The following is a 25,758-nucleotide window of genomic DNA, read 5'->3' as shown; positions in this document are numbered from 1 at the left end:
TTTGTCCAATCTTGTACTACATTTGCCTTGGTTTGCAAAATTTTGACCATACTCCTTGTGATTGTGCAGCATAGACATGCTCATTGAGTTCAGCTCCAAGTGCAGCAGACCACATGTTATTGGGAAGAGGTGGCACAAGGGTACAGAAGGTATTTTGGCAAGGCAGCAGGAAGTTCATACGAGTGCTGGGTAAGACATGCAGGATCACAGGATTTATATAGGATTGCAAGTTCAGATTGCTCCTCCCATACTTCCTAACAGGCCAATATCATGCCAGTGCTTGATATGACTTTTCTTATCTACTTTACAACTACTGTACTTTACTATTTTGTGGATAAGATAAGAAAACATTTACTGCTATTAAAAAAAAAAAAACAACCTCAATGGAAACCTTTATTCAGTCAGATTGGCAATACAACTCACGATAAATGCTTTCCGCATAATGGACTTTATTTTACAATAAGACCATGAGTTAAAGCGCCATCTTTCAGATATTTTTTGTTTGCCAAGGAGCGCCACCTACTGGCTCAAAGTGGAAAATAGGATAAATTAATTTGCAAAATGTCATTATAACCCAATTAAATATTGTTTTAAAATAGGTTTTGCTAATGCATATAGTACAAAGTAAAACAAATATTTGAAACATCTATATAGATATCTTTATTATTTTCCCTATCCTCACGATCCACCATTATGCATGGAAAGTTAATTCAAACCTGTAAAAAAATAGATACTTACCTAAGTAGTGGGAAGCCGCTGGATGGACTTGAGGCTCCCCATGTCCTCCTTGACCCCACCACTGCTGCTCAGGTCCCTCTTGTTTGCAGCCACACTCCTTTACATAGGAAACAGAACTGCAGCCACGAGAGCAAATCTGACAAGCTCTTGTTGGCTATATTCAGAAGAACCCTGTGCAGGAACTGTGGGCACCAGGAGGATCAGGGAAGCCTCTGGGTTATCTGAAGGCTATCTTCTTTCTTGGAGGAAAGGGGGTGTCAGCTACTGATTGGAATGAAGTTTATTCCTTGGTTAAAGTTCAACTTTAAAGGGAACTAAGCACCCTTTCTTTCCCTTTGTAATGGCTATAGGAGCTGCCATATTCCCCCCTCCCCTTTTCACTGTCCTTATTTACAGACATCAAAGATGCTATCTTAACATATTCCCTCTGGTTGACTTCTTTGAAGCAGTTGTCCTAATTACCCACCCCCCTTTGTTGATGAAAAGGTATTGTTTACTTCTTGGTAATGAGTTCAATAAAACAATTATTTAAGTCATTAGATGCCTGAAATCTCTGCAGATGGGTCAGGCTGGCAAGCCTGCTGAAGTAGGCTAATAAAACCTCTACTAATCTTCAAAGAGACTCTGAAGTCTCTTTTTTCCCTGTTTTGCTCATATCATTCTGTTAAGAGTTAATGCCTGAGTGAAATTCCCGCATCCCCGCGGCAGATGAGTAATTTAATATAGAGAAAGCGACATGCAAAGTTCAATGACTTTGCAGGTCGCAGATCATGCTGCCCTGGAGAGGCAGAGCTTTCAGCTGTAGCTCTGCCTCTCCGCAATCAATCTCCGTGGATCTTCGCCACCTCCCAGTCCCTCTCAGTGAAAGAAGACTGAGAGGGGTGGGGAGAGCCGTCGATTAGCAGAGATTGACTGCGGAGGAGGCAGAGCTACAGCCTAAAGCTCTGCCTCTTCTAGGAAGTAAAGCCCTGCGAGCCCGGGAGCTTTGCAGGGCTAATCCTCAGCAATAAATCTGTAGCTCTGCCTCTCCGCAATCAATCTCCGTGGATCTTCGCCACCTCCCAGTCCCTCTCAGTGAAAGAAGACTGAGAGGGGTGGGGAGAGCCGTCGATCAGCAGAGATTGACTGCGGAGGAGGCAGAGCTACAGCCTAAAGCTCTGCCTCTTCTAGGAAGTAAAGCCCTGCGAGCCCGGGAGCTTTGCAGGGCTAATCCTCAGCAAATGTAAAATAAATGGTAAAATGGAAGTTTTTTTTAATAGCAAGACATATTTTTGTCATGCATTTTTAATGTGCTATTGAGGTGCTAAAAATGGTGCTCGGTACACTTTAAGTGAACATTTGCAATTAGTTGGACTATTGTGTGTGGAAATCCATCCGCACCCCTTCCCTCCTGCTGCATCACACGGCCTAGACACCAATACAGAATCTAAAGGTATATTTACATTTCTCACTCTACCCAAAGTTAACATAACATGTTTTGTTTGGATTTCTCTTGTAATAAAATGGATCTTGCCACAAATTGCTCATGCATAATACTGTTGAGGCATATTAATGATCAGGAATATCTTCAGGTATCCTTTATTAAGATACAAGACACTGAGTAACTTGCTTTTTCTTTATACAACAGCCTGTGCCAGCAACAGCTGCCAGCCTCTGGGGTGCCTGTCACACATCAGCGCTTCCAACAGATGCAACAGATGTTCCAGGCTTACGTCCAGAGCAGGACCTTGCAGAACTGGAAGTTTTGGATTGTATCTTTAAATGTATGGCGAGCTGTGGGCCTCAGCTGTAATGGCCAAAGTGCACTTAAGGTTTAAAGTGAACCCGAGGTGAAAATAAACTGATGGTGCACAATGTACTGACTGACATGGTGCACAGTATACTGACTGACATGATGCACAGTGTACTGACTGACATGATGCACAGTGTACTGACGGACATGGTTCTCCAATGTACTGACTGACATGGTTCACAGTACACTGACTGACATGGTGCACAGTGTACTGACTGACATGATGCACAGTGTACTGACTGACATGGTTCTCCAGTGTACTGACTGACATGGTGCACAGTGTACTGACTGACATGGTTCTCCAGTGTACTGACTGACATGGTGCACAGTATACTGACTGACATGATGCACAGTGTACTGACATGGTTCTCTAGTGTACTGACTGACATGGTTCTCCAGTGTACTGACTGACATGGTGCACAGTACACTGACTGACATGGTGCACAGTGTACTGACTGACATGATGCCCAGTGTACTGACTGACATGATGCACAGTGTACTGACTGACATGGTTCTCCAGTGTACTGACTGACATGATGCACAGTGTACTGACTAACATGGTGCACAGTATACTGACTGACATGATGCACAGTGTACTGACTGACATGGTGCACAGTATACTGACTGACATGGTGCACAGTATACTGACTGACATGATGCACAGTGTACTGACTGACATGGTGCACAGTGTACTGACTGACATGATGCACAGTGTACTGACTGACATGGTACACAGTATACTGACTGACATGCTGAACAGTGTACTGATTGACATGCTGCACAGTGTACTGACTGACATGGTGCACAGCGTACTGACTGACATGGTGCACAGCGTACTGACTGACATGGTGCACAGTGTACTGAATGTCATGGTGCACAGTGTACTGACTGACATGGTTCTCTATTGTACTGACTGACATTGTTCTCCAGTGTACTGACTGACATTGTGCACAGTACACTGACTGACATGGTGCACAGTGTACTGACTGACATGGTTCTCCAGTGTACTGACTGACATGCTGCACAGTATACTGGCTGACATGTTCCACAGTATACTGACTGAAATGTTCCACAGTATACTGATTGACATGCTGCACAGTGTACTGACTAATATGGTGCACAGTATACTGACTGACATGCTGCACAGTGTACTGACTGATATGGTGCACAGTATACTGACTGACATGCTGCACAGTGTACTGGCTGACATGTTCCACAGTATACTGACTGACATGGTGCACAGTGTACTGATTGACATGCTGCACAGTGTACTGACTGATATGGTGCACAGTGTACTGACTGATATGGTGCACAGTGTACTGACTGACATGGTGCACAGCGTACTGACTGACATGGTGCACAGTGTACTGACTGACATGGTGCACAGTGTACTGACTGACATGGTGCACAGTGTGGTGACTGACATAGTGCACAGTATACTGACTGACATGGTGCACAGGGTATTGACTGACATGGTGCACAGCGTACTGACTGATATGGTGCACAGCGTACTGACTGACATGGTGCCTAGCGTACTGACTGACATGCTGCACAATATACTGACTGACATGGTGCACAGTGTACTGACTGACATGTTGCACAGTGTACTGACTGACAAGTCACACGATGTACTGACTGACATGGTGCACAGTGTACTGACTGACGTGGTACACAGTACACTGACTGACATGGTGCACAGTGTAATGACTGACATGCTGCACAGTGTACTGACTGACATGGTTCTCTAGTGTACTGACTGACATGGTGCACAGTGTACTGACTGACGTGGTACACAGTACACTGACTGACATGGTGCACAATGTACTGACTGACATGGTGCACAGCGTACTGACTGACATGGTGCACAGCGTACTGAATGACATGCTGCACAGCGTACTGACTGACATGGTGCACAGTGTACTGACTGACATTATGCGTCCAATGCTGCTGCGCTTGTACTCCTTACAAACACATCCAATAATGTCACATGTAGGGGGAGAAGAAAAAAACCAAAACATAGGGTGTAACGTATGCTCAGTTTACCCTTGGTGCCAAACACACACGCTTCCAGAAATAGTGAATAAGCCCCCAGCCAGCCCCTGATGAGTCACGCCCTGTGATGAAACACGTAGGGCGGAGCCTGGACGTACGCATGCACGCATACTTGGGAAGGAGCGAGGATAGCAGCTACACCCGGCCGGCGGACACGCTGATGATCCGGTGCAGTTTATGACTATGATATGCTCATGTCCAAGTGTTTACATTGTAAGCAGAATTGTTAGCAGGGCTTTACTGTCTTAAATAAACGGAATTACGCTATGGTTTACTTTTATATTGGCTCTAGGATGTTTATTGCATAGGCAATGGCTGCCAAAGGCTGTGCTTGTTTAAAAGAATACTGAGGGTAAGCGGCCACTCTATAGGAAGTGGTGGTGGTTATCCCGGCTGGGGGCTTATTCACTATTTCTGGAAGCGTGTGTGTTTGGCACCAAGGGTGAACTGAGCATACGTTACACCCTATGTTTTGGTGTTTTTCTTCTCCCCCTACATGTGACATTATTGGATGTGTTTGTGAGGAGTACAAGCGCAGCAGCATTGGACGCATAAAGTTTGGATTGCCTGTACAGAGGACACTGCTTGCAGCTCGGACAATTACCAAGTACTCTTATCACATTGAGCGCAGCGATACTACTGCATTCAGTACTGACTGACATGCTGCACCGTGTACTGACTGACATGGTGCCCAGCATACTGACTGACATGACATGGTGCACAGCGTACTGATTGACATGGTGCACAGTATACTCACTGACAAGATGCACAGTGTACTGACTGACATGGTGCACAGCGTACTGACTGACATGCACAGCATACTGACTGACATGCTGCACAATATACTGACTGACATGGTGCACAGCGTACTGACTGACATGGTACACAGTGTACTGACTGACATGGTGCACATGACATGGTGCACAGCGTACTGACTGACATGGTGCACAGTGTACTGACTGACATGGTGCTCAGCGTACTGACTGACATGGTGCACAGCGTACTGACTGACATGGTGCACAGCGTACTGACTGACATGGTGCACAGCGTACTGACTGACATGGTGCACAGCGTACTGACTGACATGGTGCACAGTGTACTGACTGACATAGTTCTCTAGTGTACTGACTGACATGGTGCACAGTGTACTGACTGACATGGTGCACAGTGTACTGACTGACATGGTGCACAGTGTACTGACTGACATGGTGCACAGCGTACTGACTGACATGGTGCACAGTGTACTGACTGACATGGTGCACAGCGTACATGGTGCACAGTGTACTGACTGACATGGTGCACAGCGTACTGACCGACATGGTGCACAGTGTACTGACTGACATGGTGCACAGCGTACTGACTGACATGGTGCACAGCATACTGACTGACATGCTGCACAGCGTACCGACTGACATGCTTCACAATATACTGACTGACATGGTGCACAGCGTACTAACTGACATGGTGCACAGCGTACTGACTGGTATGGTGCACAGCGTACTGACTGGTATGGTGCACAGCGTACTGACTGGTATGGTGCACAGCGTACTGACTGGCATGGTGCACAGCGTACTGACTGGCATGGTGCACAGCGTACTGACTGACATGCTGCACAGCGTACTGAATGACATGCTGCACAATATACTGACTGACATGGTGCACAGCGTACTGACTGACATGGTACACAGCGTACTGACTGGCATGGTGCACAGTTTACTGACTGACATGGTGCACAGCGTACTGACTGACATGGTGCACAGCGTACTGACTGACATGGTGCACAGTATACTGACTGACAGTTTCTGGAATGTGTCTGCAACACCTCAACCAAATAACTGTGTGTGCTACTGCTCAAAACAAGAGCAATTATATGGTAGAAAGAGAAAGCCCAGCAGCAAATTTTGAAAAAAATATAACAAAAATCTTTATTCAACATTAGGTATAATATAGGCCTGAACGATTTTAAGAAAAAATTGAATTGAGCGATTTCTGTCCGAAATTGCGATTTCGATTCACGATTTCCTTCAAATCAAGCTTTGTTCTCCCTCTGTGCCTGTTTGTTCCCCCTGTCTCTTTTTGTGCCCCCTTTGCCTCTTTATGCCTCTTCTGGGTCTCTCTCTTGCCCCCGTGTCTCTGTGCCTGCTCTGTGTCTCTCTTTGCGCCCCCTCTGTGTCTCCTGTGTCTCTCTGTTCCCTCTCTGTCTCCTGTGTCTCTCTCTGTGCCTCCTCAGTCCCCCAAGCTGCATCAGTTCTGGACATAGCTTCCAGCACGAGTCCAGCGATGCCTGTCTATCCACTTCGCCTCCTGCAGGCTCTAATGCACGGAATACTTCCTGTATGTCATATGACATACAGGAACCTGGAGTTTTGCCAAGCATAAGAGCCGGCAAACGGCGATAGAGGATGGACAGCATTGGATTTATGCAGAAGGTATGTCCAACGCTGCGGGCCGCACACGCTGGGACTTTGTGGAAGTATGAAGACGCATCTTCAAACTTCCTCCATGTGGAAATGACGTGATCACGATAATCGCCACTTTGACGATTCCGAAATTGTGATCTTGGTGATCACGATTTCGGTTTAAATTCGATTTATCTTTCAGGCCTAGTATAATAATAATCACAATATTGATGATTCAATAAAGAATAAAACGATTTAAAAAATAACTAATAAATGTTCCAACATGATCCCTGCTGCATATGAAACAATCACTCTAAATGCAATATATTGTATAATTACACAATGCTGCTGTCAGATATAACACACCACTGTAGGCTCAATATTGAACCCAACAGGGGGATAACCTCCGTAGTGACGTCTGTGCGCGCTGAGGCAGCGCGGCCAGTCAGCAGAGAGGAGGGGCGGCGCTTCCTGCAACTGGACCAATGAGGGGAGAAGGCTGAACAAAGGCGTGTATTTATACACGGCCTGAACATAGTGCGGCGTGTTTTTATATAGCCGCCATGTAAGCCACAGTATCCGTGAACAAGCACCAGTGAGGTGTGAAACAATTGTTGGATCATCCGTGGGCTAACTGTGTGTGGGTCATCAGACTGGTGAAGTATCGCATTTCCTTCATGTGAACTGTACTGCTTTCTACATATTTTTTTATCACAAGTGGATTAAATGGTTACCACATCATCGGTGCCCATGTGTTGTTTTGCTGAAGTGGAAGATTGTTGATCTTGTTTTCTTGCACATGGCAATGGCATCTGACACTTTGCGTGTCAGAAATCTATCAGGGGTGGAACTTTCACAATCATGCATTGAGGTCTTGCAGAAGGGCTTGAACTTTGTGGTCACTGGTTCATTTGATTTCACAAGATTCGAGATTGATCTCTATAAAAGCATATGCAAGATGAACATCTATAGGCTTTATGGAGCAGGAGGTGAAACCCCAGTGAGGGAGGGAATTTGGAATCTTGGCTTTCAACCAAATTTGTCTTTTGGCGACTGTGTCGCTCTTAATGACCTACAAACCCTCTTTGCGGAAAGTCATACAGAAGATACAACCAAACTGGGGAATGTATTGAACTATCATGTCTGTAAATCTGTTGCCCCTTTCCCTCCAATGGCAGGTTCAGGTTTGGATACCTTCCAAAAACAAGTCCTGCAGGATATTAAAGCAATTATTTATCTGGAAGATAAACGAAACTTCTCTGCTTCTGAATGGAAAGCAGTGAAATGGTTGAGATCTCACCCGATCTCACAATTAAAAAAAGAGGACAAGGGGGGTAACATTGCTGTGATGAGAGTGGACAGCTATGTAAGGGAGGCCTTGAGGCAGCTTGAGGATAGTTCTACCTATGTCAAATTGAAGGCTGACCCCACTTTTCAGTACCAACAAAAGTTGAGAAACCTTTTGAGATCTGGGGTACAACAAGGCTTTTTTGACCCTAAGTTGGGAAATGATTTGTTCCCCCAGTTCCCAAAAAGACCTGTCATCTACTTTTTGCCTAAGGTCCATAAGTCCCTGGTGGACCCCCCGGGCCGACCCATTGTCTCAGGGAGGGGACCCGTAACGGAGCCCCTCTCAAAGTACCTGGACCAAGCCCTCCGACCTCTACTCGACCACATTCCCTCCTATCTGAAGGACACAACATATGTCCTCCAGATTGTGGAACAAATGGTTTGGCAAGAAGGTGACAGCCTCGCCTCCATTGATGTGGTTAACCTGTACAAAAGGATACCACAAAAAATGGGGGTGGAGGCAGCACTTCAGATGCTTAATGCGACGAAACGCGTTGATCGGTTTGAAAGCAAATTTTTAGGAAGGTGTCTTGAATTCGTACTGGATCATAATGCATTCAGATTTGGAGGGGAGTGGTTTAAACAGATAGCCGGGATGGCAATGGGGCCGTAGGTAGCTCCAACTTTTGCGAACATTTTTCTCGCAAAATGGGAGGCAGTGTACATCTATGGGAAACGAAACCCCTATAGATGTGATTTGAGGGCATGGTCCAGGTACGTGGACAATGTGTTGGTCATTTGGAGGTCCACCAGGGACCGCTTTAACTCCTTTTTGGAGTATCTGCACCAAAATGAGATGAATATGAAATTCACAGGCGAATGGGGTGATCAACAGGTCACTTTTCTTGACCTCAGCATCAAGGTTCGGGGGGGCCGATAATCACCAAAGCACATAGGAAGAGCACAGCTACAAACTCGGTCCTGCATTGTTCCAGCTATCATCCAAACCATGTCAAGACCTCTGTCCCATATAGTCAATTTTTGAGATTAAAAAGGAACAATTCCAAAAATGATGACTTTGAGACTCAGGCAAGTGAGATGTACGATCGTTTCCTAGAGAGAGGGTACGATGCTTTTGAATTAGAACAGGCTTTGGAAAAGGTACGGGACATCAGCAGATTGGGACCCTAAAGAGTAGTCAGAGACAGCGTGATGACACATTTGCGTTTGACTTTTCCCCAATGTCAGGTAAAATTCATGAGAGCATTCTGAGGAATTGGCACTTACTAGAACAGGATGAAAGATTAGGTCCCAAGGTACTACAGCCCCCAATTATGTCCTTCCGACAGGGTAATACCCTGGGCTCCATGCTAACTCAAAGTGAATTTGTGAGGCAACAGTCTCATACAGGGGGGAGCCTGGGGTGCCTGGCACCTGGGTGCAAGATTTTCTCTGGCGCCTATGGGAGTGGTTAAATTAACCACGCCCAACCACATAACCACACCCATGTCCTGCCTAATCACACTCACACTTTCCACCTCTTTACGCATGCATGTGATACCCCATTCCTACCCCTCTTCCATGGGCTTGCTCCTGGCTGGCTTTGGCTGCCTGCGAGCCTGCTAGTCTCTGGACTGACTCAGGCTGAGATGCTCTGCTAGTGCGAAGCAGTCACACACTGCGTATTTATGGCTGCATGCGGCCACCCTACTCTTGCTCGCTGTCGTTGGCTCCTCCCCCAGCCAAGCCCAAGCGTGAGGTGGGCTGCCTGTATCTTTCCCGTTGTGCCGCGCAGCCTGCCAGTGTTGCCAACCTTTCACGTTATTTTTTACAGACAAATACCTAAAAATTTACTGACAAAAGATTTTTACTGACAAAATTTCCCCACTAAATGCACATAAGAGACAGCGTTTCACCAGTAAATGCATATAATGACAGACAGCTTTTCACCAGTAAATGCACATAAGAGACAGCTTTTCACCAGTAAATGCACATAACAAGAGACCGCTTTTCACCAGTAAATGCACATAACAAGAGACAGCTTTTCACCAGTAAATGCACATAATAAGAGAGCTTTTCACCAGTAAATGCACATAATATGAGAGATAAGGGTTGGAGGCGCCCAAGATATAATTAATATCACTATATTTAGGTAAGAAATTCTTACCTTTTTTTCAATCAGATTTCAAATAATGAACGTTTCTCAAATAGGTAGATAGAGTTTAATATGCACATCAGACAACGCGTTTCGCGGAAACAATACGCTTCATCAGGTCAAATTCAAGTGCCTAAAAATATATACATTTGACAGAGGCTCAGAATCTTGTGTACAGTACCAATCAAATTAGTATTTAAAATATTAAAATATAAACTTATCTTCCTAAAATAACACATTGTAATATGTATAGTATATGAAACATTGCTGTTAAAGACATTGCTGTTAAAAAACATCGCTGTTGGAGGATAATGCCCCCAGTTAAACCTTAAAATCAAAAACTGATATTCTCAATGGTCCCCTATAGGGACTCCAACTATATGGGCCACGTATTTCGCCGGACCCCGCTCGGGCAAATGCGCACACACCCAAAAGAATATATATGCACACGTGTCCGCCCGGAGCCCCGACAGACCGCATCCCACCCCAATCAAGATGAGCATACAGTGAGGGCTCCCCAGTTGTAAAACACACTAGACACACACCTATTTTCATTAAGGGACCCGACCAGTAATGGGTGGAGACATGGGAAGGTATCATTTACCTACATAAGTATATGTGCATATAATGATCTGGCTACATGCAAAAAATAGCTACATGCAAATAGTGAAAAAAACACAGATTAGGGACCCTACAGAGTCCATTTGCAAATATGGCCAGAGCAGCAAGCCGACTATAAAAAAGAAGAGAGATGTGGAGAAAAATAAGAAAGAACAAAACCATCGTTCCTTACCTTAAAGGTTAGAACTGTGCCAAAGAGCCTGGGCGCCTGTGTTTGATCGCCCGCGAGGCAGGACTTTAAATGTATGCCGGCTGTTAGCCTGTATGCCGGAAGAAAGCGGTGACTACTGGGTGTGACGTCATCGATGTGCGTATGTCACGTGGCGTCTAGTGAAACGCACGTATTTCCGCATATCACGTAGCGCCATCTATGTAATGGGACGCATGAGCCGCCGTAGGGGAGAGATTGCAGCGGCCATTTTCCAGGAGCCTCTGTTCGGGCAAACTAGCGACGGCTCTTATACAAGAGTCTCTTTTAGTGGTGGTAACTGCGGCCGTCTCCCAAGGGGTCGATGGAGACCTATATATGTATATATATATATAAAATAAAGGAGAAGGTTATATCTGACTGTAATATTTGACTGTAATATTTAACTGCGGCCATCCTCCAGGGGATAACTGGGGACCTATATATAAAAATGAAGGGCATAGCTTATATCTGACTGTAATAGTGAAAACTAGTCTGGGCAGATAGATGCATATTGATTGTGTGTAAAACTGTATGTCTATGGGAAGGGGATTTTATCTGTAAACTTCTAAGGGGAGTCCCACATATACATATATATATATATATATATATACATATATATATATATATATATATATATATATATATATATATATATATATATATGACCCCCAAAAATACAGAACAAACACAATAACATAAAAAAAATTATACAAATATAAACATATGTATAATACAAGTCATATACATTAAACTGTAGGTGCATAGGAAATATTGACAAATAGGTATATAGAGATGATTACATATATCATCAAATCACAATTTTTTATTTTTTCTACACAGTTATAAGACAATATGTAAAAAACATATAAATTACTGTCATGTATATATCAAAATTGAAAAAGCGAACTTTTTCGAGAAAAACTTTCGCATAGTTGTCAGACACCGTTACATTATACCAGAAAGATTTAAGACATGGGCGTAGTGTGTCTTAGAAAACTAAATCTAGGCCCAATTTCTTTTCAAGGAAAACTACCTATTCTTTTGTACAAGGGGCAGTTTTTTTAGAAATAAAGTGATGATGAGTTCCACATGATGTGGTGTAATTCGGGGTTCCCCTTCATGTGGGGTCTGAATTTAGGAGTAAATATTAATGCTGAGAGGCTATGATGCGCGGTCTATGAGCTAATGTGGAGTGAACGGGGGGGGGGGGGGATATAGGGACGGGGAAGGGGGCAGGGGGGTTGGGGAGGAAAGGGACCAGGGTAGGTGGGGGTAGGGAAAGGGGAGGGGAATGGGGGGGGGGGAGGGAAGGGGAACCGTGGCGGATAGGGGAGGTGGGGGAAAACAATAATACTAATAAGAGACAGCATTTCACCAGTAAATGCACTTAACAAGAGACAGCTTTTCACCAGTAAATGCACTTAACAAGAGACGCTTTTCACCAGTAAATGCACATAATGACAAACAGCCAGTGTGCCCAGTATATGGAGCCAGGGGGTATATGTGCCCAGTATATGGAGCCAGGGGGTATATGTGCCCAGTATATGGAGCCAGGGGGTATATGTGCCCAGTATATGGAGCCAGGGGGTATATGTGCCCAGTATATGGAGCCAGGGGGTATATGTGCCCAGTATATGGAGCCAGGGGGTATATGTGCCCAGTATATGGAGCCAGGGGTATATGTGCCCAGTATATGGAGCCAGGGGGTATATGTGCCCAATATGTGGAGCCAGGGGTATAGGAACCCCGTTTAGTGAGAGAGTGAGTGAGTGAAAGGGACCCCCCCTAGCCGCCGCTACCCCCTCACCTTGCAGCAGCGTCAGACCTCGATCAACGGGCGACCCGACCAGTAAGAGGGCGCTGGACGCACCCGCTCTATATGCGGAAGTGATGTCACTTCCGCATACCATTGCGGCGTGCTCGAGGTCTGACGAGGCGCCGGCGGCTAGAGGGAGGGAGAGAGCGGCGGCCACAGAGGGAGAGCAACGGCCGGGCGGCGCCTCTCAGAGACGGGCGCCTGGGTGCCTTGCACCCGCCCAGGCTCGGCCCTGGTCTCATACATGGCTTGATGGTCGCAGACCTGGTGCAAATTTTCAATGTGGGCATTGTCCCACATGCAGTCATGTGCTAAAAACCAACAATATAAGGTTGGGATCAGTCCATTTCCAAATTAAGAGTTTCATCACATGTAGGACCGAGTTTGTAGTCTATGCTCTCCTGTGTCTTTGTGCGTATTTTTACATAGGGTAAACCACACGTCCAATGAGGGAACGTTTGGTGGAACATGTAAGAGCAATCAATAAGGGTGAGGGAGGTGTTCCCAAATTGGTTCAGCACTTTTTGGACAACCACCACGGCGATCCATCCCACCTGAGAATAGTGGGTTTGATCGCCGTGGGAGTCCCCAGGAGGGGAGGTGATCGGGACAAAATTTTGTCTCAAAGGGAATCCTATTGAATCTTGAGAACTGAAGCTACAGCTTGGGTTCAATGATAGGAATGAGTTATGTGTATTCTTGGAGAAATAGGTGTGTGGGAATTGGCTTGTGGGTGGGGGTGGGTAGGGGTAACCCTTGAATTCACTGTAAATTTGTAGGTTTGATGATTTTTTTTCATTGCTCTTGCCTTTATATTCCAACTTTAGTACTTAAGCATTTATATGCAATTTAGATGCTACCCCTTTAATTCCCTTGAGTATGTTGTGTTTGGCCTGTCAACCCTTGTTCCAGGTCAGGGAGGAGTTCTAGCCCCTATGGATGACGTGCACTATTGTATCCTGCTGCAAATTTCGTGGGGGATTGCGTGGCACACACCAATCGGGCCGTTTCTGCCCGTTACCTTGGTAAGGTCTCTTCGCTTTAGGGCTTGTGGGTTCCAGTCGCTCTCCGTGGTGACGTCAGTGCGCTCTGAGGCAGCGCAGCCCGTCAGCAGAGAGGAAGGGCGGCACTTCCTGCAACTGGACCAATGAGGGGAGAAGGCTGAACAGAGGCGTGTACTTATACACTGCTTGAATATACTGTGGCGTGTTTTCACATAGCCGCCATGTAAGCCACAGCATCCGTGAACAAGCACCAGTGAGGTGTGAAACAATTGTTGGATCATCCGTGAGCTAACTGTGTGTGGGTCATCAGACTGGTGAAGTATCGCATTTCCTTCATGTGAACTGTATTGCTGTCTACATACAGTGGGTTGCAAAAGTATTCGGCCCCCTTGAAGTTTTCCACATTTTGTCACATTACTGCCACAAACATGCATCAATTTTATTGGAATTTCACATGAAAGACCAATACAAAGTGGTGTACATGTGAGAAGTGGAACGAAAATCATACATGATTCCAAACATTTTTTACAAATACATAACTGCAAAGTGGGGTGTGCGTAATTATTCAGCCCCCTGAGTCAATACTTTGTAGAACCACCTTTTGCTGCAATTACAGCTGCCAGTCTTTTAGGGTATGTCTCTACCAGCTTTGCACATCTAGAGACTGAAATCCTTGCCCATTCTTCTTTGCAAAACAGCTCCAGCTCAGTCAGATTAGATGGACAGCATTTGTGAACAGCAGTTTTCAGATCTTGCCACAGATTCTCGATTGGATTTAGATCTGGACTTTGACTGGGCCATTCTAACACATAGATATGTTTTGTTTTAAACCATTCCATTGTTGCCCTGGCTTTATGTTTAGGGTCATTGGCCTCAATTCACTAAGCTTAACTCCTGTCTTTAATAACTCTTCTGAGCTGTTTTACAGTTATCACAATTATATCACCATGGCGATAACTGTAAAACCGCTCAGAAGAGTTATTAAACACAGGAGTTAAGCTTAGTGAATTGAGGCCAATGTCCTGCTGGAAGGTGAACCTCCGCCCCAGTCTCAAGTCTTTTGCAGACTCCAAGAGGTTTTCTTCCAAGATTGCCCTGTATTTGGCTCCATCCATCTTCCCATCAACTCTGACCAGCTTCCCTGTCCCTGCTGAAGAGATGCACCCCCGAGCATGATGCTGCCACCACCATATTTGACAGTGGGGATTGTGTGTTCAGAGTGATGTTCAGTGTTAGTTTTCCGCCACACATAGCCTTTTGCATTTTGGCCAAAAAGTTCAATTTTGGTCTCATCTGACCAGAGCACCTTCTTCCACATGGTTGCTGTGTCCCACACATGGCTTGTGGCAAACTGCAAATGGGACTTGTTATGCTTTCTGTTAACAATGCCTTTCTTCTTGCCAGTCTTCCATAAAGGCCAACTTTGTACAGTGCATGACTAATAGTTGTCCTATGGACAGAGTCTCCCACCTGAGCTGTAGATCTCTGCAGCTCATCCAGAGTCACCATGGGCCTCTTGACTGCATTTCTGATCAGCGCTCTCTTTGTTCGGCCTGTGAGTTTAGGTGGATGGCCTTGTCTTGGTAGGTTTACAGTTGTGCAATACTCCTTCCATTTCTGAATGATCGCTTGAACAGTGCTCCGTGGGATGTTCAAGGCTTTGGAAATCTTTTTGTAGCCTAAGCCTGCTTTAAATTTTTCAATAACTTGATCCCTGACCTGTCTTGTGTGTTCTTTGGACTTCACAGTGTTTTTGCTCCCAATATTCTCTTAGACAACCTCTGAGGCCCTCACAGAGCAGCTGTATTTGTACTGACATTAGATTACACACAGGCGCACTCTATTTAGTCATTAGCACTCATCAGGCAATGTCTATAGGCAACTGACTACACTCAGACCAAAGGGGGCCGAATAATTATGCACACACCACTTTGCAGTTATTTATTTGTAAAAAATGTTTGGAATCATGTATGATTTTCGTTCCACTTCTCATGTATACACCACTTTGTGTTGGTCTTTCATGTGTAATTACAATAAAATTGATTTATGTTTGTGGCAGTAATATGACAAAATGTGGAAAACTTCAAGGGGGCCGAGTACTTTTGCAACCCACTGTATCTTTTATGACAAGTGGATTAAATGGCCACATCATCGGTGCTCATGTGTTGTTTTGCTGAAGTGGAAGATTGCTGATCTTTTTTTCTTGCACATGGAGGCACGAATTTCTGGTGGCGGGGATTACTGTTACCCGTTGAGAGGTGTTTCCACAGTAGGCTCAATATTGAGCCCAACAGGGGGAGAACCCGGGTTCAGTATACAACCTAGTGTGATGCAAGACCAATAAAACAACACCTGTGCTGACTGACATGATGCACAGCATACTGACTGACATGGTGCACAATATACTGACTGACAGTGATCACAATCATTTCTGACTTACAGACCATATCTATGATATTAGTACATTCATTGGTGGTTCATTGAAGATAAACTTATAAAAATGAAAATATTTTTAAGTACTTTTCCCTTAACATAGCAATAGTTCAGCCTCCTTATCCATCCTTTGTTCAACTCATTTAATCGTATGGTGTCCACAACAAGTATGACAGATCTTAGAGAAACCTCTCTGGAATGGCTGGACCAGCATTGCTCCCTACCTGCACTGAGACCAAGTGAGTATATGGTGAAGAATGGGTTACCAAAGCATGTATGTTGGTGCAGAGTTAGGCCCCATTCACACTTTCGTTTTGGCATGCAAATGGACCGGATCGGATCAGGACCGGATCCGGATCGGAACCGTACGGCTCCGATCCGGTCCGATTGCATCAGGAATGCATCAGGCTGCCATCCGGATCCGTGTTGTAAAAATAGCGATAAAACTATTAAAATTGTTGGGGTCAGCAGAAGGTGCACCTGGTGCACCTGTAAAATCAGGTCCTCCGCGGTGTAGGCCTCACCTCCACCTCCGACATACTGCCAAACAGCTCCAGCACGTTAGTCACTGCTGTTCCACTCCAGGAATGCTGGGCCCATGTGTCCCCATCCGAAATGGCCGCTAGAATACGCATAGGAAGTGGGGTAGAACGTCAGGTGTTTGTATCCAGTGTGTTCTGTGCTTTCCGTTCCCCATTGGTTTCCATTTCCGGATGGTGCAGTCAGGCTCCGGTCCGGGTGCGTTGGCCGGATGATCCGGACCTGAAAAATAGCGCATGTTGGAAAAGTGTCCGGATCCGATCCAGCTCCGTTCTGTACAGAACGTACGCATGTGAACGTCCGCATAGACTTTGCTTTGCTATGCGGAACGTACGTTCCGTTTGTACAGTATACGGTCCGGATCTGATCAGGCGAATCCGGACAGCGAACGCTAATGTGAACCAGGCCTTACTCTTGGACACAGGCACACCATGATGAGTAGATGGGAGAGAACATCAGTACGTGTAATTTAATGCATTGAGAAGCAGTTTACAGTGCAACTACTGAAGTATTGAACATAAAAGTCAGTAAGGTACTGAATATGTGCATCACATAGTAATACACATGTTAAGACATGCACCATTTAAGGCTTTCATTAACAATTAATTAAAACAGCAATGCACGTTATGCAACATTTCACCCCCTGAAATAGTCATTGAAGACTGTTGCATGTGAAACTAGAACAAGTAAGGGAGTCCTCGATGCTGAAGTTCCTTCAAGTGGTGCAACACAGCCGACAGTTTGTACAGGGAGCAGTACAATTCAACACGTGGTCATGAATGAGATGACTGGACCATGTATTACAAGAGAAGTCTGTGGCACTATATGCCACTGTATAAAATCTAAGCGTTTATTCAAATGGTCTAAAATGACTATCTGGCAGGGCCGTTGCTTGCAGACTGCATGTGTTCGGTGGCATATGAGAGACTCTCTGTGCCATCAGTTATTTTGATACACTTATTTGCAAATCACAAGCAAATATTCCGACCACCTGTCTCTCTTTGATACACCCCACTTTGTATGTTCGATTAACGCTTATCTGGACAAACTTGGAATTTATTGTATCTATAGCTGGCCAGGGCTGGCTACACCCCATCAGGTGTGTGTGTGGGGGAGGGGGGGGGGATCAGCACAGACACCCTCCTGTGCTTTACTGTTACATCCAGGTATTATGATAATTTTAGACCATTTGAAAAAGCTTTTCGTTTATATACAGTGGCGTATAGTGCCACAAACTTTATCTTGTACTATAGGGTCTACTCACTTCATGACCAGGTGTTGAGCCCCTTGAAGTGATCCAGTATATTGGACTGCATTTGCTGACTGTTATTGTTTTTGTTCTGAAATTCCCACAACAACATTTATTGAGTACACTTATCAGTTCACATCACTAGCTGACTCATGATCTAAGTTATGTTGCCACATTCTAGGCCCAATTTTTGGTGAAAAACGATTACCTACCAGTTTGATTTTTGGGCTGTGACTAGTGTAAATCCCTGCAAACACAGAGAGGAAACGCACAGTGGCGTAGCTAAGGAGCTGTGGGCCGCAATGCAAAGTTCTACATTGTGGCCCCCCAAGCACTCTATACATAACAATTGATACACGCACCAAAACCTGCCACTGGCAACTACAGTATTTGAGGTACAAGAAGGGAGTGGAGAACAGTTTCTTAAAGAGACTCCGTAACAAAAATTGCATCCTGTTTTTTATTATCCTACAAGTTCCAAAAGCTATTCTAATCTGTTCTGGACTTTCTACTATCACAGTCTCTGTAATAAATCAATGTATCTTTCCCCTGTCAGACTTGTCAGCCTGTGTCTGGAAGGCTGCCAAGTTCTTCAGTGTTGTGGTTCTGCTATGAACTCCCCCTTCCAGGCCCCTCTATGCACACTGCCTGTGTATTATTTAGATTAGGGCAGCTTCTCTCTGCTCTCTTATCTTTTACAAGCTGGATAAATCATCCTCTGAGCTGGCTGGGCTTTCACATACTGAAGAATTACAGACAAGGGCAAAGCTGTTTGCAGGAAGAAACGAGCAGCCTGAAACTTCAGTGCATGAGAACAAGGGGAAAGAAACACACAAATGATCTCTTGAGATTCAAAAGGAAGGCTGTATACAGCCTGCTTGTGTATGGATGTATTTTCTATGTGTGGACATACTGTACATCAACCTACTTCCTGTTTTGGTGGCCATTTTGTTTGTTTATAAACAAACTTTTTAAAACTGTTTTGTTTACGCACTGGTATGTTTACTTTTGTGCGATTTTAACAATACAGATTCTCTTTAACCTTTTCGGGACCATGTGAATGAGATCCTACGCCGCACTTGTGGCTGTTCTAGCCTGATGCGGCGTAGGATCTACGCCGGCCCACAATTTCCGCTCCCGACGCGATCGTGCGCACCCGGAGGGGGAGATTAAGCTGTCATATGACAGCCGACATCTCCCCCGAGTGATCAGCAGCCATCGCGTATGGCTGCTGATCACACGATCACTACGATCGCCGTCGGATCGTAGTGATCTGTTTGACAGCTGCGGCGGCAGGGGGGGAAAGAAGAGGATCCACTCACCTCCCTGCCGTTCCAGCGACGATCGGCGCCCCCCTCTGCTCTGGCCGGCATCTCCGCTTCATCTGACGTCAGCGCCGGGTCCCGGCTTGATGACGTCATCAAGCCGCGACCCGGAGCTGCTCGTCAGACAGAACGGAGATGCCGGCCGGAGAAGAGGGTCCCGTGCGGCTCATCGCTTGAGCCTGGAAGGTAAGTGAAGGCTGCGGGCAGAAGGGGGAGGCACAGGCCACCATGGGGGACACCACTCTAGCCAGCCACACACGGGATCCGGCCGCCTGACCCCCCCAAACGCGCGCACCCCCTTCCCGCGCAAAATGCCTGGTCCTTAAGGGGGGGTAGGTGGCTGGTCCCGAAAAGGTTAATGATTGCCACTATCCAAAGTATCTATAGAAGTGATTATTATGAGCACAGGACCAATAAAGAGTGAATACTGCAGTTGAGGGAGGGCCCCTCTAGCCCAAGGGCCCCAATGCGGTTGCAACCTCTGCACCCCCATTGCTATGCCACTGGAAACACACATTCCATGCAGACAGTGCCCTGGACTGACACCTGAGATTCTAGTGCTACAGGGGGAGAATGCTAATCACTTTGCTGACCATTTCTCCACTGTGCTGCCCATGCATGATATCTCGGGTTACACTTTGTATATTGCTGGCCTTTCATTTTCATAATATTGTTAAAACAGCCATCATACATAAATCAGCTTAGTGGGTAAACCAGGATATCCAGGAAGCAGGAAAAACACAGACTAGGAGCCAATGGTGTGAACTGTTATGTAACACCTTATAAAAAGTTGCTCACACTTTTTGGGTTGCTCTCAGATGCAACCACTAATGTATCCTACAAGAGAATCCCGTTCCTGCTTGGTTGTGGTAACTGCCCCTCAGTGGTTGCTCTCTGGGATGTAGACTCCTTGATGGAGGGAGATTACCAGTAAACATACAACTCCAGTCCCCACTGGGAGAAAACTACAATTACAACTTTTCAATAAAGGTGTAAACAGTAACAACTGGTGGGAGGAGGCGTTATAAAAACTGATTAATAAGAATAGGTGGTTGGCTTACCTCTCCTGATGAAAAAGCCAATCGTATAGGAAGAAATTTTTGCTGCACAATAGTAGACAAGCAGGTGCTTTCCTGCTTCCGTAGGTCAATAAAGATTGTGCCTGGTGGCTGTGGGGACATGGAACAGACGCCTCTCAAAGAGCAGGAAAGCACCTGCGTAATGCATTGTCTACTATTGTGAAATCAGAATGTGTTATACTGCTATACAATTGGCTTTTTCAGGAGAGGTAATGAAAAAAAAACACCTATCCTTTTTAATCCAAGTAGGAGGATGGTGCACAGGGACAGTAGACACGGCTCTCTGGAGTGCTCTAAGCCCTTGCAAGTTCCAACATACCTCAAGAAATAGAAGAGAGCGGCTGGGCACATCTAGTAAAAAATGCCACTTTATTAGAAATCGCTTATAAAGTTCCACAATACTACAGCAACAGACCGCTGGGAGAAAGAGCGGGACAAGCATGTAGGAAGTCGACAGCTGTTTCGCACTCTCACAAGGAGTGCTTCATCAGGACAAATGAGCCCCCCCAAACATACCCTTTAAATAGTGTACTCACTCGATAAGCATGAAAGATAAGGCAGAACGACATTGCAGCACGTCCAGAACCACCGTGCCGGCACTTCCAGGACACCGATGCGTTTCAAGAGCTGGAAACCGGAAGTTGTCACTGACCCGGCCAACCAATAGGCTGTCAGTATGCAGGCCAATCGGGCTCATAGCGCTAAAAGTGGTGGAGCTCACCACATCATCAAAACCTACCCACTGTCTTTTTGGGGGGCTCGTTTGTTCTGATGAAGAACTCCTTGTGAGAGTGCGAAACAGCTGTCGACTTCCTACATGCTTGTCCTGCTCTCTCTCCCAGCGTTCTGTTGCTGTAGTATTGTGGAACTTTTTAAGTGATTTCTAATAAAGTGGCATTTTTTACTGGATGTGCCCAGCCGCTCTGTTCTATTTTTTGAGGTATCCTTTTTAATCTTTTTTTTTTTTTGCACATCCTCCCACCAGTTGATCAATTTCTTTGGTGTGAAAATTATGTGGAAAGGGACAAAGTACTGTTATGTCCCTTACGTAATGTGCTAAGCATACATTTGAAAAAAATGCGAGCTAATTTAAGCGCAACGTTAAATATCAACAATGATAACAAAAACGGTAAATAACAATTTAATTGCGGTATTACATTATCGATAAATTTACCGATAATGTTGAACCTAACTATAACCTAATCCAGGGGTCCTCAAACATTTCACATACCCTCAAACTTCTGGGGGGCACACAGAGATCATACAGCAATTTTACCATACGTATGTTGATATGCATTAATATTATAGTTTTTATTTATAAAGCACCAACATCTTCCGTAGCATTGTACAAAGTACAACACAAAAATCGGGGAACATATATAGATGAGAATTTAAAGACACTGTACAGTCATGACATCCTGTAATACAAGTACAAATACATACAGCTGATGTATGGCTTGAGATATCACTAAAATTGTTAGGTGTTCATATGGTGAAGTTCAGCATGACCCGTGTTACCTAGGTAATGCCAGCATTGCTAGGGTAATGCACATTATAATACTTGCATATTATTATTGTAATTATTATTGATTTATAAAGCACCAACGTATTATGTGGCGCTGATAGCGTGCATTACTCAAACAGCCTACGTAACCCAGGTGATGTGAACTGCGCGACACACTCTGCCTTGTCAGCGTAAGCGACAGAAAAAAATACTGTGCATTCTGTGCCCACGGCAACTTTACTGAACTTTTGTGAATATGGCCTATAAATTCTACAGTATTTCAACAATGCCTTTGAATGTGTCTCCACCAGGTAGAGTGTAACTGTTACTTGTGTAGAAAGAGGAAAAAGATCTGTAATACAGACTTTATTATTATTATTTATTTATATAGCGTCAATATGAGGGATAGCGGACCCGCTGCCAGCAGGCATGAGACAGCGGGCTCCGCTTCCTGGACTCTCACCGCCGGCGTGTCGCCGAGCGGGGCTGTGCGGTCGGCGGAGTCCGTATGCTCGGCGGACTCCGCCGTGCAGTTGCCGTCTGTGGGGTCCCTGTCGCCGGTACTCACCCGTCGCATAACGCACGCACGCGCGCGCAAGGAGGCAGGATCTTTATGCCTCGAGACGGGGAGTCAGCTGACCAGGCTAGTCAGCTGACTCCATCTCCACTGGGGATTGGCTGGGGCTCTGGGGCGGCGCAGGGCAGCTCATTTGCTACAAGTAGGACTTGCTAGTCAGTAGCAAGTTGTCTGCTGTCGTGAATGCACTTCTGTGTTAGCGCTCAGACCTTAGCTCAGTGCCCTGGTGTTGATACTAAGGATTTCGCACCTTAGTTAGGATTGTATTTGATATTATATCTGTGTTTTGACTCCGGCTATCCTTGACTACTCTCTCTCTCTCCGCTATTGTACCTCTGCCTATCTGATCCTTGTTGCCGACCTCTGCCTGATTACCTATTACTCTTCTGCCTTCCGCTCCTGTACTGCTGTCGCCATCTCTGTTGCCAAACCCTTGCCTGTCTGACCTTTCTCCCTTCAGTGGAACGTCTCCCACTGGAGGGTTATCTCTGAGGCTTGCCTCTCCGAGACGCCTGCCCCAAGCAGACGATTACTGCTAGGGGTCGAGATTCCTCTCTCTGCCTGGTTAAGAGGATCTCACTCACGGGGTTTCCATTCAGAGGTAACCACACCTCTGAGGAATTGCCGTGAGGTGGATATTTCCACACTTCTGTGAATTTACTGTCTTTATTGTGTTTCTTTTGCTGGGTGTCCAGAGGTTAGCAATATATCCGTATTATCGGTGATTCTGCAGATCGCCAACAATCGGGTATATATCTGCATTCTTGGCGATACTGCAGATCGCCAATAATCAGATTCTCTCTGTGTGCTGACACCGATCGTTACAGCCAGCATCTTTCATAGTGCTGTAGTTCAACAACAGTACAATGAGGATATCCAGTAACACAAGTACAAAATATATACACAGTTTATGTATGGTTTCAAATATCAGCAATGCTGGTACATGTTAATTTAATAAAGAACAACAGAAATAGGAAACACTAAGGGAGAACCCTGCCATTGCAAGCATTGTAAGACATTAGGTGAGGAGGAGACAAAAGCAATTGGCCAGACCTTCAAGAGTTTACCTTTACATCGGTCAAAAGTGTCAGCTGAGTCCTACAGACTAGTGAACAGTGCCAAATCATATAGTTATATTGTCTTCAAAGATGTAATTGATTGCAGCAAGGTTAACAGGTTGTGGACCCAATGATGCAAAGGAAATAATGTAAAAACCTACACTATTGAGTAAATCACAAAGCAATCCTTTAGGGGTGTTTTTGTATTTACACAATATAGTTCATGTAGAATGGTATTACATCTAGTACTCTTCTTGAATAACTACTGATACCTTTTTTGTATTATTTCAGCGGTATTAAGTGCTTTATGCCAGCTTAGCACCTCTACGTCCATTCTGACTGATCCATCACTGATACCAGAGCAGGCCATGCAAGCAGTCACGAGAGGGGAGATTGGAGATACCTTCTACTAGAAAAGCCAAACATCATCCATCTGGACTTCCTATGGTGGCCTTAGTAAGGAGCTCTGGGACATCGCCAACATAATCTCAAGAGTCACAAAGTGCCTGCGCTCTGTAAATGCAATTGTGAGCTCTGTGAGCCAGTGTTTTCTTTCCCTATTCTTGCTTTATATACCCAGTGTTAAAAATTGTTCTAGTTTTCCATGTCTGTATTTGATGATTGTCCATTCAGTTGTTGAGTTTTATGTTGTCTGTTCAACTCACTAAACTGTTGCCAGAGTATTATATACTGTAGATTACAGTCTTTTTTACAACAACATTCAACAAAGAAATAAACTTTGGTCTGTGATTTACACACCTTTTGAGACTTCAGTTGTGTTGCTGTTATGACACACCAACACAAGTAATAAGGAATATACACAATTGATGGATTGCTGTAGGAGTTGTCATTTTAGCATGAATCCACAAAACAGGTGCACTTGAAGCCTCATACTTGGGAGTCACCATTAAGTTAGTCATCCAATAGTTTTCTTTTTGGCGTACTGAAGGTGATTGACAGTCAAAATTCTGTCTGTGTGGAAGATCTTGGAAGCCGTGGGGGTAGTATGGTGGTATAATTAAAATTAATGTAAAGCTTCCCATACATCTGGCGCCCAAAAGACAGATCTCTCTCTGATCGAAGAGAGATCCGCTGGCCACCATAAACCTCAGGCTGATTTCCAATTGTTTTCAGCATGAAATGTTTTGGGAAACGTCCTTGTGACTCGCCTCACGACCCCCCCAAAATGTTAGATGGACACACCCAAAGATGGCTGAACACAACGCTTAACGCCCATTGACTTCTGGCTTCCATTGAATGCAGTCCGGTAGCAGCATTTGTAACCACATGCATGCCTGTGTTTGACACATGGTGCAGGTATACAGCAGCAAAGAATTGCCTCATGCACTGTGCTCAGCTGTACATATACAGGTCTAAGAACAACATTGGTACCTGAACTACGGCTTGTAAGGAAACCCGAGGGCCTGAATTGCTTTGGAAAAGCAATTTAGCAGCGACTTTGTTGGGCCATTTTCTTGTGTAAATGAAATTTAAAGTACTTGTTCCATCTCTCGATACACATTTCTATTGGTGCATCTCTATTTGGAGATCGAGGAGCTCATATGATCTCTTGTGCTAGGGGGCGGGGCTAGGGCCTTGATGCCAGCAGAAATGAATATTGGGAGATCCAGCAAGTAGTTTAAACTTTATTTAGCAGCATACAAAAGAAAAATGAATGCACATTGGAAGCACTGTACAATCGCCATCAGTAGATTGTACAGTGCTTCCTATCGTCACACAAATCACACTGGAAATCACTGTAGCAAACCCTAGAAAAACAAACACTTAGCATTTGCTACAATGATTAGCGATCTGGAGTGGGCCCCAGGCCTAAGTGAGAAAAGTATGGAATCTGTTCTCTACGATATGCCAGATTCCTGGCTGCCAGGCTGACTGTTTGCCTTCAGTAGTGTTTAGGACACACACCTGAAACTTG

General features: G+C 45.1%; 1 protein-coding gene and 1 long non-coding RNA gene across 2 annotated transcripts in view; one reads left to right on the top strand and one right to left on the bottom strand.

Annotated features, from left to right (window-relative positions):
• Positions 1–24,578, top strand: part of LOC137546949 (carbohydrate-responsive element-binding protein-like) — a 168,476-nt gene extending 143,898 nt beyond the window's left edge. The window contains exons 15-17 of the mRNA XM_068270026.1: positions 2,366–2,489; positions 16,600–16,729; positions 24,114–24,578. Coding sequence (XP_068126127.1) covers positions 2,366–2,489; positions 16,600–16,729; positions 24,114–24,235 — 376 coding nt within the window. The 3' untranslated portion in view covers positions 24,236–24,578. The remainder of the gene's footprint in view (positions 1–2,365; positions 2,490–16,599; positions 16,730–24,113) is intronic.
• Positions 10,443–25,758, bottom strand: part of LOC137546952 (uncharacterized) — a 259,238-nt gene continuing 243,922 nt past the window's right edge. The window contains exon 3 of the long non-coding RNA XR_011026408.1: positions 10,443–10,559. This is a non-coding gene — a long non-coding RNA (uncharacterized lncRNA). The remainder of the gene's footprint in view (positions 10,560–25,758) is intronic.

This window comes from Hyperolius riggenbachi, chromosome 2 (assembly GCF_040937935.1).
Source record: "Hyperolius riggenbachi isolate aHypRig1 chromosome 2, aHypRig1.pri, whole genome shotgun sequence".
Classification (NCBI taxonomy): Eukaryota; Metazoa; Chordata; class Amphibia; order Anura; family Hyperoliidae; genus Hyperolius; species Hyperolius riggenbachi.
The sequence above is the reverse complement of the archived record's forward strand: the minus strand, read 5'-3'. Positions and strand labels throughout refer to the sequence as shown.